We start from the raw sequence: 14903 nt of genomic DNA, 5'->3' as shown, positions 1-14903 counted from the left end.
CAACAGCCCCAAAACATCACTGCTCTAGAGGAGATCTGCATGGAGGAATGGGCCGAAATACCAGCAACAGTGTGTGAAAACCTTGTGAAGACTTACAGAAAACATTTGACCTCTGTCATTGCCAACAAAGGGTATATAACAAAGTATTGAGATAAACTTTTGTTATGGACCAAATACTTATTTTCAACCATAATTTGCAAATTAATTCATTAAAAATCCTACAATGTGATTTTCTGGATTTTTTTTCTCTCATTTTGTCTGTCATAGTTGAAGTGTACCTATGATGAAAATTACAGGCCTCATCTTTTTAATTGGGAGAACTTGCACTGTTGGTGGCTGACTAAATACTTTTTTGCTCCATTGTATGTATGGTAGGTAGGTATGTATGTATGTATGTAGGTATGTATGTAGGTAGGTAGGTAGGTATGTATGTAGGTAGGTATGGTAGGTAGGTAGGTAGGTAGGTAGGTAGGTAGGTAGGTAGGTAGGTAGGTAGGTAGGTAGGTAGGTAGGTAGGTAGGTAGGTAGGTAGGTAGGTAGGTAGGTAGGTAGGTAGGTAGGTAGGTAGGTAGGTAGGTAGGTAGGTAGGTAGGTAGGTAGGTAGGTAGGTAGGTAGGTAGGTAGGTAGGTAGGTAGGTAGGTAGGTGTGTGTGTGTGTGTGTGTGTGTGTGTGTGTGTGTGTGTGTGTGTGTGTGTGTGTGTGTGTGTGTGTGTGTGTGTGTGTGTGTGTGTGTGTGTGTGTGTGTGTGTGTGTGTGTGTGTGTGTGTGTGTGTGTGTGTGTGTGTGGACAGGTAACCTGAAATGCATGACTCCTCATTAGTGAAGCAGTGTACGACCATATCAGAGTTTGAGTAGTTGGCTGGCTGCAAGGAAACGACCAGAGAAGCATAGACTGACTGTGCAAATTCATCATTTATCAAGATGTTTTTTTTTTATGTAGTATTTGTTTTGCTTCCTCCCCCATGACTGGCTCGCTACACAATCCATGGCCAAACAAGTAGGCCAAGCCATTACATTCTTGGAGAATTTGTCTCTCCTCCCCCATATTTACAAGATGTGAAAGAATATGACTGGCCCTGTCTGACCACCGTGAGGAGGGGTGGGAGAGGAAGCAAGGATTGGTAACAATTTACTTTACAGTCCCATCACAGATGGTAGTTAGAAAACAACAGTAATAATTAATACTTTCTGGTAGAGTTTTAAAATGGATAAATCAAATTAACTATTGCCACCACAGTGTGTGTGGTATCTGTGGGGATTAAACAACAGACAACAAAAATACATGTTTCGTTTGATGGCCAATACAATTGTATGTTATGTTAAAGCATCAAAAGGTACTTAGTGATACTTCTTTCAATGAATACAGAAGAAACCAAAAGTAAGCTATTAGTAATAGTAATGTCATAACATTATGCAATGTCTACGTAAACACCAGGCAAATTGAATACGGTAGCAAAAGACTACTGCTACAATCTGAAGAAGGACTATGAAAGTAAGTAAGTCTCTTTCTCACTGTAAGAATTTCCAGCAGTGCTCTCGCGTTTTAATAATGAAATGACCTCCCCTCCGGTGTCAGACTTTCTCATAAATGTGATTCACTTTTTTCTTACTGCTATGATGAAAAAGTAGGTGTGTGTGTGTGTGTGTGTGTGTGTGTGTGTGTGTGTGTGTGTGTGTGTGTGTGTGTGTGTGTGTGTGTGTGTGTGTGTGTGTGTGTGTGTGTGTGTGTGTGTGTGTGTGTGTGTGTGTGTGTGTGTGTGTGTGTGTGTGTGTGTGTGTTCCCATAAAAATCCAAGTCAATGTAGAAATGACTAACCCCTGCGTTTCTATTTAGCAGTGAATCTATGGCAGCAGTGAATAAGGCAGAGTGGTGTAATTGGATTACATAATGGAGGGCAGCAGCAGACAGTGTGTGTATGTGTGTGTTTTATATATACAGTATTCAGCCCCCTTGGCATTTTTACTATTTTGTTGCCTTACAACCTGGAATAAAAATATCTTTTTTGGGGGGGGGGCTGTAATCATTTGATTTACACAACATGCCTACCACTTTGAAGATGCAAACTATTATTTATTGTGAAACAAACAAGAAATAAGAAAAACATCTGAAAACTTGAGCGTGCATCAAGCTCCATCAACTTTGTTGGGTTCCACTTGTGTACAGCAATCTTTAAATCATACCACAGATTCTCAATTGGATTGAGGTCTGGGCTTTGACTAGGCCATTCCAAGAAATTGAAATGTGTCCCCTTAAACCACTCGAGTGTTGCTTTAGCAGTATGCTTAGGGTCATTGTCCAGCTAGGAGGTGAACCTCCATCCCAGTCTCAAATCTCTGGAAGACTGAAATAGGTTTCCCTCAAGAATTTCCCTGTATTTAGTGCCATCCAACATCATTACTTCAATTCTGAACAGTTTTCAGTCCCTGCCGATGAAAAACATCCCCACAGCTTGATGCTGCCGCCACCATGCTTCACTGTGGGGATGGTGTTCTCAGGGTGATGATAGGTGTTGGGTTTGCACCAGACATAGCTTTTTCCTTGATGGCCAAAAAGCTCAATTTTAGTCTCATCTGACAAGCGTATCTTCGTACATATGTTTGGCGAGTCTCCCACATGCCTTTTGGCAAATACCAAATGTCAGTGCTTATTTAAGCAATGGCTTTTTTCTGGCCACTCTTCCGTAAACCCCGACTCTGTAGAGTGTATGGCTTAAAGTGGTCCGATGGACAGATACTCTAATCTCCGCTGTGGAGCTTTGCAGCTCCTTCAGGGTTATCTTTGGTCTCTTTGTTGCCTCTCTGATTAACCTCGCTAGCGTCCCACCTGGCCAAAAGCCAGGGGAAATGCAGAGCGCCATATTCAAAACAATTACTATAAAAATCAAACTTGCATTAAATCACACATGTAAAACAGCAAATTAAAGCTATACGTGTTGTGAATCCAGCCAACATGTCAGATTTCAAAAAGGCTTTTCGGCGAAAGCAAACAATGCTATTTTCTGAGGATAGCAGCCTCCGTAAACAAAGAGAGAAACCATATTTCAACCCTGCATGCCCATTACATGAAATCCAAATAAAAATCAGGTTGTAATGCAACAAAATGACAGGTTGTAATGCAAAAAAATAGGAGAAACGCCAAGGGGGATAAATACTTTTGCAGGGCACTGTATGTTTAAATGTTTTATTGTCAAATACACCGGATAGGTGCAGGGAAATGTGTTGTTTTACAGGGTCAGCCATAGTAGTATGGAGCACATTTCGGTTACGTACCTTGCTCAATGGCACATCTTAACCAAGATGGCAACGCAGTAGGACTTGTAAATAGCAGGTATTTTTCGTATATATCTTAATCTCACTTTCTATCTACAAAGTAAATATACTTTCCTGCAACCCGCCTCACCCAATGTGGTATGGATCTGCTATTTTTATTTCTTATAACTGGAACTTCCATCAGGAGCTAGCCAACTAACTAGCTACTAGTCTTTGTTAGCCACAGCTAGCAGTCCTCGTCCTTTCCCCCCCCCCCCGGCATCAGCCAGCCTTAGCTCGGACAATCACCTGCCAGTCTGCACAGCGTGATATCAACCAAGAGCATATCGGACTGCTTCTCTCCACCATATCACCGAATTCCTGCCGCTCTGGATCATTACACCGGATCATTACTCTGGATCATCACAGACAGCTAGCTGCAAACGAGTGGCTACTGTTAGCTAGCACCTCTGCCTCGAAGCAAGCACCAGCTAGCCTTGAGCTAGCCTCAAGCTAGGCCCATAAACCAGCTAATTCTAGGGCTACAATACCTCCTTCGCCAAACAGGCCTGGACCCTTTATTATCGACACGGAGCCCCGCCGATCCATCACGACTGGACTGCCGATGTGATCGCCCGATGTGGTCTCAACAGGCTATTCTGTTACGATATTGCCGAAGAACCATCTACTAGCCCCGGCCCGCTAGATTTTCTGAACGCTGTGTCCCCTGCCCGCCTAGCGTAGTAATGAATACCAAATAGCACCCTGACTCACCTATTGCTGCTCTTTTGACCCTATGATCACTCGGCTACACAGCTGATGCCCCCTGGACTGTTTCAATAACACGGTACCTCGTTTTGTCAACCTGTCGGCCCCAGCCTCGAACTCAGGTCCTGTATGTACCTAACTGACCCACTCTGCCCATTCATCACCATTTACCCGTTGTTGTCTTAGCTCTCCTGATCAACACCCGTGATTGCTTTATGCTGTCTTAGCTAGTTTGTATTGTTTTCTTTCACTGTAGAGCCCTCAGTCCCACTCAAAATGCCTTAGATAGCTCTTTTGTCCTAGGTTAACTGATGCCTCCAGAGACTAAACCTCTCCCATCAACGCTCAACGCATAGGTTTACCTCCACTGTACTCACATCCTACCATATCTTTGTCTGTACATTATGCCTTGAATCTATTCTACCACGCCCAGAAATCTGCTCCTTTTATTCTTTGTCCCCAACACACTATACAACCAGTTCTAATAGCCTTTAGCCGTACCCTTATCCTACTCCTTGTCTGTTCATCTGGTGATGTAGAGGTTAACCCAGGCCCTGTAACCCCCAGTTCCACTCCTATTCCCCAGGCGCTATCATTTCTTGACTTCTGAAACCGTAAATGCCTTGGTTTCATATATGTTAACATCAGAAGCCTCCTCTCTAAGTTAGTTTTTTTCACTGCTTTAGCACACTCTGCCAATCCCCATGTCATAGCCGTGTCTGAATCCTGGCTTAGGCCACCAAAGGCCACCAAAAAGTCTGACATTTCCATTCCCAACTACAACATTTTCCGCCAAGATAGAACTGCCAATGGGGGTGGAGTTGCAATCTACTGCAGAGACAGCCTGCAGAGTTCTGTCATGCTATCAAGATCTGTGCCTAAACAGCTTCTACTTTTAAAAATTCACCTTTCCGGAAATAAGTCCCTCACTGTTGCTGCTTGTTATAGACCCCCATCAGCCCCCATCTGTGCCCTGGACACCATATGTGAATTAATTGCCCCCCATTTATCTTCGGTTTGTACTGTTAGGTGACCTAAACTGGGATATGCTTAACACCCCAGCCTTCCTACAATCTAAGCTAGATGCCCTCGATCTCACACAAATTATCATGGAACCTACCAGGTACAACCCCAAATCCGTAAACACGGGCACCCTCATAGATATCATCCTGATCAACATGCCCTCTAAATACACCTCTGCTGTCTTCAAACTGCTGTCTTCAAACAGGATCTCAGTGATCACTGCCTCAATGCCTGCGTGCGTAATGGGTCTGCGGTCAAACGCTCCCTAAAACACTTGAGCAGGCCTTTCTAATCGACCTGGCCCGGGTATCCTGGTTAGACTGTAAACTCTCCTTCCAGACTCACATTACGTATCTCCAATCCAAAATTAAATCTAGAATTGGCTTCCTATTTCGCAAAAAAAGCATCCTTCACTCATGCTGCCAAACATACCCTCGTAAAACTGACTATCCTACCTATCCTTGACTTCGGGCAATGTCATTTACAAAATAGCCTCCAACACTCTATCAAAAAATGTGATGCAGTCTATCACAGCGCCATCCGTTTTGTCACCAAAGCCCCATATACTACCCAACACTGCGACCTGTATGCTCTCGTTGGCTGGCCCTCGCTTCATATTCGTCGTCAAACCCACTGGCTCCAGTTCATCTATAAGTCTTTGCTAGGTAAAACCCCGCCTTATCTCAGATCACTGGTCACCATAGCAGCACCCACCTGTAGCACGCGTTCCAGCGGGTATATTTCACTGGTCACCCCCAAAGCCAACTCCTCATTTGGTCGCCTTTTCTTCCAGTTCTCTGCTGCCAATGACTGGAACGAATTGCAAAAATCACTGAAGCTGGAGACTCATATCTCCCTTACTACCTTTAAGCATCAGCTGTCAGAGCAGCTTACTTTACCTGTACACATCCAATCTGTAAATAGCACACCCAACTACCTCATCCCCATATTGTTTTTTTTATTTTTTATTTTGCTCCTTTGCACCCCAGTATCTCTTCTTGCACATTAATCTTCTGCACATCTTTCACTCCAGTGTTTAATTCCTAAATTGTAATTATTTTGCCACTATGGCCAATTTATTGCCTTACTTCCCTATTCTTACTTTATTTGCACACACTGTATATAGACTTTTCTATTGTGTTATCGACTGTACGTTTGTTTATTCCATGTGTAACTCTGCGTTGTTTGTGTCGCACTGCTTTGCTTGGCCAGGTCACAGTTGTAAATGAGAACTTGTTCTCAACTGGCCTGCCTGGTTGAATAAAGGTTCATTAAAAAAAATATATTTTAAAAAATGGACAGATTTGAACCTTGTAAGCTCAGCTATTCTAACCAGCGACTTTTCGGTTACTAGCCCAATTCTCTTAGCGCCAGGCTACCTGCCGTGTGTGTGTGTGTGCATGCGGTTTGCTTGTGTGTTCAGGTGTTTGGAGTTAACCTCCAAAATGATTGGCACCCTTAATAAAGATGAGCAAAAAAGACTAATCTTTTATTAAATGACTAATACAAATACTGAACATGACATTATGTTACACTAATACAATTATTCAAAGAAAGAGTCACAAAAAAAATCTCAAAAGGTTAGATGTCGAAATTATTGGCACCCCTAAAGATTCTTATAAATAAAATCAAACAAAGTCAAATCTGCATTAACATTCAACTTTTTTATGTTCATTCAGCCTAAGGAACTGTATTGTGGCTATTCAAGGTGTCCTGTTTCACTGGGATATATAACAAATGAGGTAACACACAATTCAAAACATCCATCACCTTGACGAAAGGCAAAGAACTCACAAACGAAAAAAGATGAATGGTGGTTGACCTTCATAAATTCAACAATGGGTAAAAAAATATATAATACTAATAATAATCTATTCCACTTACCACTATTAGGGCAATAATTAAGACGGTTAAAACCACGGGAACAGTGGTAAACTCACTCAGGCCACTCCCACACAGTCCTAGCAAAAATTCACTTGAGAAATTGCTCTTTGCTAAGGAGTTATTTTTGTTTATTTTTGACCATTTTATTTGAAAACAATCACAGTAAGGTACTTAATTGCCATCCAGAAAATATTTGATATTGAGATAAAAACAGCTGCATTGGACCTTTAAACAACATCTCTTTCTTTGAGAAATTGTATTTGTATATAAAAAAATATAAAAAATCATTCAATTGCATACAATATGGCTCAGTATCTGTATTCTTTATTTTATGCAGTCTTTTTTTGCTCATCTTTATCAAGGGTGCCAATAATTTTGAAGGTGACTGTATATCATGTTCTCAAAGGCCACACAAAAAGAGCTGCAGGAGTAGACTGTCATCACTGGAGCAACAATGGGCTGAGCTCTGTGTGTGTGAATGCCTCTGCTAGTAGGAGAAGAAGCATGCTCCCAGAAAGGTGTTTTTTGATGTGTGTGTGTGTGTGTGTGTGTGTGTGTGTGTGTGTGTGTGTGTGTGTGTGTGTGTGTGTGTGTGTGTGTGTGTGTGTGTGTGTGTGTGTGTGTGTGTGTGTGTGTGTGTGTGTGTGTGTGTGTGTGTGTGTGTGTGTGTGTGTGTGTGTGTGTGTGTGTGTGTGTGTGTGTGTGTGTGAATGAAGCAGAGAATTCTCAACTCACATGCAAACCGCACAACGTCTGTTTCTCACTAAGACACCGTGGGTGGATGTGCAAAGGGTGTGTGTGTGTGCCTGTGTGTGTGTGCATGCATGCGAGTGTGTGCGTGTGTGCGTTTTAATGGTGCTCCTTTTTGTGAAATTGAGCTGGAGATGGTATTTTCTCTCTGAGGGAAGTGTATAATGGAGAATGTGGGCTAGATAGTTGTAGGCTGTTCTAAATGATGTTTAATGTTGCTCAATGCTTCCATCCAGCTGTCTTCTTTTAGTCCCATGTTTTTTTTATCTCTCTCTCTCTCTCTCTCTCTCTCTCTCTCTCTCTCTCTCTCTCTCTCTCTCTCTCTCTCTCCACCACTCTTTCCCTCTATTGTTCTCTCCGCACCTCCTTCTCGCTTTCCCTCTCTCTCTCTTTCGATATCAACAGCCAGGGTGATATAAATAATGCATCAAAGTACATTAAAAACATTAGCAAGGCGATGAAAGAGGGAGGAAAGGAGAGAGAGAAGGGGAAAGGGTGACTGGGTCTTAGACGAAGGAGTGTTATTGTGCACGGAGAGATTTAGCAGGCCTGGACTTTTTACACTGAGGAAGAGATGGTAAAAAAAACAGTAATATACGAAATTGTTCCCCTAATATTGTCAACCTCTTGTTGTTTACTGTGTTTACAGGTCGTTAACGTTAGAGCCAAACATGGCTTTATTGAGCTCCATCTAATCCAGAGTGTTGGCCAGTCTACTAACCATGAATGTAATTCATTACGGTGTATCAACAGTGTTTTTGTTTTGGTTAGTCTGTGCATTGTAATTGCAACAAATTGGGAGAATGTAAGAACCATGAAGCATACACCCTTTCGTACACTACCCGACAACACACACACAGACACAAACAAGCGCACCAACATGCGCGCATCCACACACGTACACCCTTCGCTCTCTCTCTTTCCCCTCTGTGGCACGTCGTTCCTGCTCACCCCCCTCTCCCTTCCCATATTAAAACATTGATTGGCAGCGAGCGTTTTGCGGCGTGTATTACTGAGACTGAGAGCATTGGGAAAGCAGCCAGGGTTGACAGAAAGGCAGTGGAAGAATGGAAGGAGGAGTGTAAAGGAACGAGGGGGAATGGAAGGAGGAGTGTCTAGGCTGGCCAGCGAGAGCTAAAGAAGGCTCACATGCAGGGTGACAAGGCCTTATAGAAAAACTGGGTGTCTAGAGCATTTAAACAGACAGACGGACAGATATATGGACAGACGGACATAGCCAGACCAATTCAAAATGATGTATCTACAGTATATAGGGGCTGGTGAACTGCAATGTTCTTAAACAGAGCCTGCACAACAACATCACACTGCCAAACATGTAAGAACGCAGCCTCTCCCTTTTCTCGCCATCCTTTTTCATCTCCCTCTCTAAATTACTGCACCTGTACTATCAAATCTCAAGTCCTTCTCTCCCACCCTACGCAATTACATTATACAAAACACATTTACAAGACGTGTTACTTATTTGCCAAAGCGGTCATCAACATTTAGTAAATGGTGTGTAACTACTTGATGTGGAGCAAGCAAACCTAACATCTTTCCCTATCTCTCTTCTCTCTCTCTCCAGATGAACAGGCCTATCCAGGTGAAGCCTGCGGACAGCGAGAGTCGAGGAGGTAGTGCTCCACTTCTTTAAACTTGGCTGCCGTCCCACATCAGTGTCACCATTACCCCTCTCCCCTCTCTTACACACACACACACACACACACACACACACACACACACACACACACACACACACACACACACACACACACACACACACACACACACACACACACACACACACACACACACACACACACACACACACACACACACACACACTCCCAACGTGTCACGCTTAATGGCCCTACCTCGACGGGAACTGACAGAATCCCAGCCAGCCCCCACAGGGTTCTCAAACATTTGTAATGTGTTACATAAACATTGGTCACACTCTCTCTTTGTATTGCTCAACTCTCTTCAAATAAACGCTATCCGTCCAACACCAATTTAGTTGGGAATTAAGCATGAGCAAGTTTTGAATAGCATCAGAGAGAGAGAGAGAGAGAGAGAGAGAGAGGAGGAAAAGAAGCAGAGCATGCAATGAGGAAAAAATCATATCGTGTGAGAGAGATAAAGGTGGAGAATGGGGGAGGAGGCAGGAGAGGGAGCAGGAAAGAAAGAAAGAGAGAGACAAGTAGAGAGCATGTGAGGGGAAGAAGGACAGAAATAGAGGAGAGAAGAAGAGGTAGAGAGAGAGAGTTACTGAGGGATTGCATGACTTCCTCCCTGTTTATTCCGGTCCTCTCTAACTGTGATTGATGGAGCTGTGGAGTGAAGAGAGAAACAATTGGTGGGAGGGCTGGAGAAGGATTCTTACTTTTCTCCCTCACCCTCTCTCTTCCTTTACCTCTCTCAATCCCCAATTTCCCACGTCTCTCTCTCCCTCTCTCTTCTCCACCTTATTTTTCTCTTTCTCTATCATCCCCTCTTTCTCTAAATCCCTCTTCCTCAAATCCGGGCCTCGCACCACTGCTGGTTTTCATTCTTCCCCTCAAACCAGGGACTGATTCTGCCCTGAAAACACATTCAGGCATTTTAGCTTATTTGAAATGGAGGTATCGTGACTAGTTTCCTGGACACAGGTTAAGGGCGTTTTCACACATAGTCCTGAGCAATAGTTCAAATCAGAGTTTGATTATTTGTTACATTTGTATTTTTTTTTTTCATTTGGTCCGGCCGGTTTCACATTGCCAAATGTCAAACGAACTAAAATGCCTGAACAAAACCACATGTTAAATGCAAGTCATTTGTTTATTGGAGAGAAATCTTCACGTTCAATCCATCTATGATTATCAAAAAATAAAAATGTATGTCCCAAACTTCATGTTACTTCCTTTTCTGGGTCTTCCAACAACACGCGGGAGGAAACAGCGCCTCTCTAACTGCATCTTAAATGGGCTACTTTCAGTGGCCCGTCTCCCCTAGACTGCATCCATCGGATGCGCTCATAAATGCGCTGCGATTTACAATTTTCAAACAGATCAAGTTATGGTACTGTGTGGATCAAATGTTCATAGTCAAACAACCAATAATACCTCTTGTTATTTTCCTGTGTTTGGTCTGGACTGCATTCTCATCTGCAGCGAACCGCACAACCACACAAATGGAATCAGACTGAGACCACCCTTTTTGAGTGAACCACGGTGCATTGTTTAGAGTGTGCACACCAGTCCAAACTAACCGAACTAAAGAGAGAAAACGTGCCAAAGTTGGGAAAAACCGCTCCAAACCAATTTGGTGTGAAATCGCCCGAAATCTAGTCCTGGACTAAAACAGGATTTAAATGGAGATTCTCCAATGAGCATAGTTTTTAATCCAGGAGTGTCAGGGAAACAGTGAAACTCTCCCCAGAACGGCCTCACCATATAGTTGCTTCGATGGACATTCTCTAGTCAAATACCTCTTTATGGTCCTATAGTCTGTAAACATTGCATCACTTCAAACATCCCCGCCCTAGAGAGTCAAAGATGTATTGGTTCCTATTGATTTCATCTCAAAATGAATATGTTAGTGTGTTGTGTTAAGCATTGTTTCCCTCTGAGAGATGGAACGATTACTGGTGCCATCCCATGGGAACTGTGAAGACTTTGGCAGTCAATGTGTGTGTCCTCCATCCCTGATCTCCGAGCCACACTTGTAAACATTCCCCCTTGTGCAAGGCCAGAGCTGAGATTAGTCTTGTTGACTCTACAAGGACAGCCTGTCAGGCAAAGGCAGAGGGTGAAGCAGACCCTAAACACACACACAAACACACACGCTCTCAGCCTTGCACACTGAAAACTCGATACACTTGAAAACATTCACAGACACACACACACACACACAAACACTCGTCACAAGTGCACACCCACGTGTGCGCACACATACCTGTTCATGACCAGTTCCTCTTTGTTTCAGAAGACAGAAAACTATTTGTGGGAATGCTCAACAAGCAGCAGTCCGAAGATGATGTGCGACGTCTCTTTGAGTCGTTTGGCAGCATTGAAGAGTGCACCATCCTTAGAGGTCCTGATGGAAACAGCAAAGGTCAGTGTGTGTGGTTCCACCACCACCACAGCTATGTAATGTTCATCATCACACCATAGCATTAAGGACATTTCAAACATGTCTTTATTTATTTGTATTTATTTGAGTTGGGATTTAAGCAATTAAATCATTGTCACCTTGACCTAACAATAGCCAGATGCATTGTATTCTATCATCACACTTTAGCGTGCTTTCATTTCCGGGATTTATGTTATTTGGCATTTAGCCTATGCCTGGCTAACAGTGACCTTTTAGGAAGCGTCACCATACTCTTCATCGGGATCCGGGGTGAAGTTTCCCCTAGGTACAGATCTAGGATCAGATTCCCCTCCCTCAAGAATGGCGCTGACCAATTCTGCTATTTAGTGGTCTGATCTGTCATCGTTTCCTATGACCGAAGAGAGCTTCTGGACATCAGAACAGCAATCACTAACCTCGATTTGGATGAAGATTTCTACCTTAGTGATTCGGCAACCCAGGACATACCGCTCACCCCGGACAAGGCCCTAATCCCAGAGATTCGGAAAAGGAAGAGACGGCGTAAGAGAGGCCGACGTTCAGGCACCCTGACGAAACTGCGTTGGCGAGTAAATAAACCGTGTCTACCCTCCTGGAAAACAAACTTGCGCAAGCTCCGTTCGAGACGATCCTATCAACAGGACATGAAGAACTGTAATATCCTATTTTTCTTGGAGTCATGGCTGAGCAAGGACATGGATAATATGCACTGAGTGTCGGTAAAAATGAGGAACACCTTCCTAATATTGAGTTGCACAAACCCCCCCTTTTCCCCCAGAACAGCCTCAATTCGTCAGGGCATGGACTCTACAAGGTGTCAAAAGCGTTCCACAGGGATGCTGGCCCATGTTGACTCCAATGCTTCCCACGTTTGTGTCAAGTTGGCTGGATGTCCTCTGGTGGTGGAACATTCTTGATACACACAGGAAACTGTTAAGTGTGAAAAACCCTGCAGCATTGCAGTTTTTGACACACATAAACCGGTACTACCATACCCTGTTCAAAGGCACTTAAATGTTTTGTCTTGCTCATTCAATGGCTGACTGGTACACATACACAATCCATGTCTCAATTGTCTCAAGGCTTAAAAAACCTTATATAACCTGTCTCCTCCCCTTCATCTACACTGATTGAAGTGGATTTAACAGGTGACATTAATGAGAGAGCATAGCTTTCACCTGGATTCATCTGTCTGGTCAGTCTATGACATGGAAATAGCAGGTGTTCCTAATGTTTAGTACACTCAGCTGGCTTTTCTATGCATGGGCAGAATCAAACGACAGCCTCGGGTATGCTCAAGGAGGGAGATGTGTGTGTCTCTTTTTTATTTGTATTTTTTTTTTACAACAGATGGTGACCAATCTCTAATATTAAGGAAATCTTGAGGTTCTGCTCGCCTGAGTTAGAATACCTCATGTAGACCATACTATTTACCAAGGACATTTTCATCTATATTTTGCGTCGCTGTCTATTTACCACCACAAACCAATGTTGCCACTAAGACTGCACTTATCGAGCTGTATAGGGTCATAAGCAAACAAGAAAATGGTCATCCAGAGGTGTTGCCAGTGATTTTGATGCAGGGAAACTGATATCCGTCTTACGCCATTTCTACCAGCATATCACCTGTGCAACTAGAGGAGACAAAACTCTAGATTACCTTTACCCCACACACAGAAATGCATACAAAGCTCTCCCTCGCCCTACTTTTGGCAAATCTGATCATTACTCTATCCTGCTGATTCATGCTTACAAGCAAAAACTCAAGCAGGAAGTACCAGTGACGCGCTCAATACGGAAGTGGTCCGATGAAGCAGATGCTAAACTACAGGACCGTTTTGCTGGCAAGGAATGGAATATGTTCTGGGACTCATCCGATTGCATTGAGCAGTTTACCACATTGCATTGAGCAGTTTACCACATCAGTCACCGGCTTCATTTATAAGTGCATTGACGACATCGTCCCCACAGTGACCGTACATACATATCCCAACCAGAGTTGCCACTTTCAAGGAGTGAGGCGCCAATCTGGACGCTTATAAGAAATCTCGCTACGACCTCTGATGAGCCATGAAACAGGCAAAGCATCAATGCAGGATTGAGATCGAAACCTACTAAGCCGGCTCTGACGCTCGTCGGACGTGGCAGGATTTGCAAACTATCTTAGATTACAAAGGGAAACAAAGCCATGAGCTGCCCAGTGACGCGAGCCTTCCAGATGAGCTAAACGCCTTCTATGCTTGCTTCAAGGCAAGTAACACTGAACCGTGAGTAAGACCTTTAAACAGGTTAACATTCACAAGGCTGCAGGGCCAGACGCGTACTCAAAGCATATGCTGACCAGCTGGCAAGTGTCTTCACTGAAATGTTCAATATCTACATGTTTCGAGCAGACCACCATAGGTAACCTGTGTAAACAACTATTACCCGTAGCAGTCACATCTGTAGCCAGGAAATACTTTGAAAGGCTGGTCATGGCTCACATCAACACCATCATCCCAGACATCCTGGACCCACTCCAATTTGCATACAGACCCAACAGATCCACAGATGATGCCATCTCTATTGCACTCCACACTGCCATCTCTCAGCTGGACAAGATGAATACCTATGTGAGAATGGTGTTCATTGACTGGAGCTCAGCGTTCAACACCATTGTGTCCTCCAAGCTCATTACTAAGCTAAGGACCCTGAGACTGAACACCTCCCTCTATAAATGGATCCTGGACTTCCTGACGGGCCGCCCCCAGTTTGTGAGGGGAGGCATCAACACATCTGCCACACTGACCTTCAACACGGGGGCCCTTCAGGGGTGCATGCTTAGTCCCTTCCTGTACTCCCTGTTCACCCATGACTGCATTGCCACGCATGACTGCAGAAGCATCATTAAGTTTGCTGACGACATGACGGTGGCAGAACTGATCGCAGATGATGATGAGACAGCCTATAGGGTGGAGATCAGAGACCTGACAGTGTGGTGCCAGAACAGGTTGGTTTAAGTGTTGATGCAGTGGATTGGTTCCAAAACGACCTTTCTAACAGAACACAGTATGTAGCACAGATGGGTATGAAATCTGAGTTTCGAAGGCTTACAAAAGGAGTTCCCCAGGGCTCAATT

General features: G+C 43.7%; 1 protein-coding gene across 11 annotated transcripts in view; it reads left to right on the top strand.

The window, feature by feature from the left end:
- The window catches only part of LOC124004301 (CUGBP Elav-like family member 4), a 119034-nt gene that overhangs the window by 82975 nt on the left and 21156 nt on the right, over nucleotides 1-14903 (top strand). For 9 of the 11 annotated variants that reach the window (XM_046313113.1, XM_046313111.1, XM_046313116.1 and 6 more), the window contains exons 3-4: nucleotides 9261-9309; nucleotides 11639-11767. In XM_046313113.1, the coding sequence (XP_046169069.1) occupies nucleotides 9261-9309; nucleotides 11639-11767 (178 nt within the window). The remainder of the gene's footprint in view (nucleotides 1-9260; nucleotides 9310-11638; nucleotides 11768-14903) is intronic. The other 2 variants (XM_046313112.1, XM_046313107.1) reach the window with 1 other exon arrangement.

The sequence above is a fragment of the Oncorhynchus gorbuscha genome, linkage group LG18 (genome assembly GCF_021184085.1).
Source record: "Oncorhynchus gorbuscha isolate QuinsamMale2020 ecotype Even-year linkage group LG18, OgorEven_v1.0, whole genome shotgun sequence".
NCBI classification, from domain to species: Eukaryota; Metazoa; Chordata; class Actinopteri; order Salmoniformes; family Salmonidae; genus Oncorhynchus; species Oncorhynchus gorbuscha.
The sequence above is the reverse complement of the archived record's forward strand: the minus strand, read 5'-3'. Positions and strand labels throughout refer to the sequence as shown.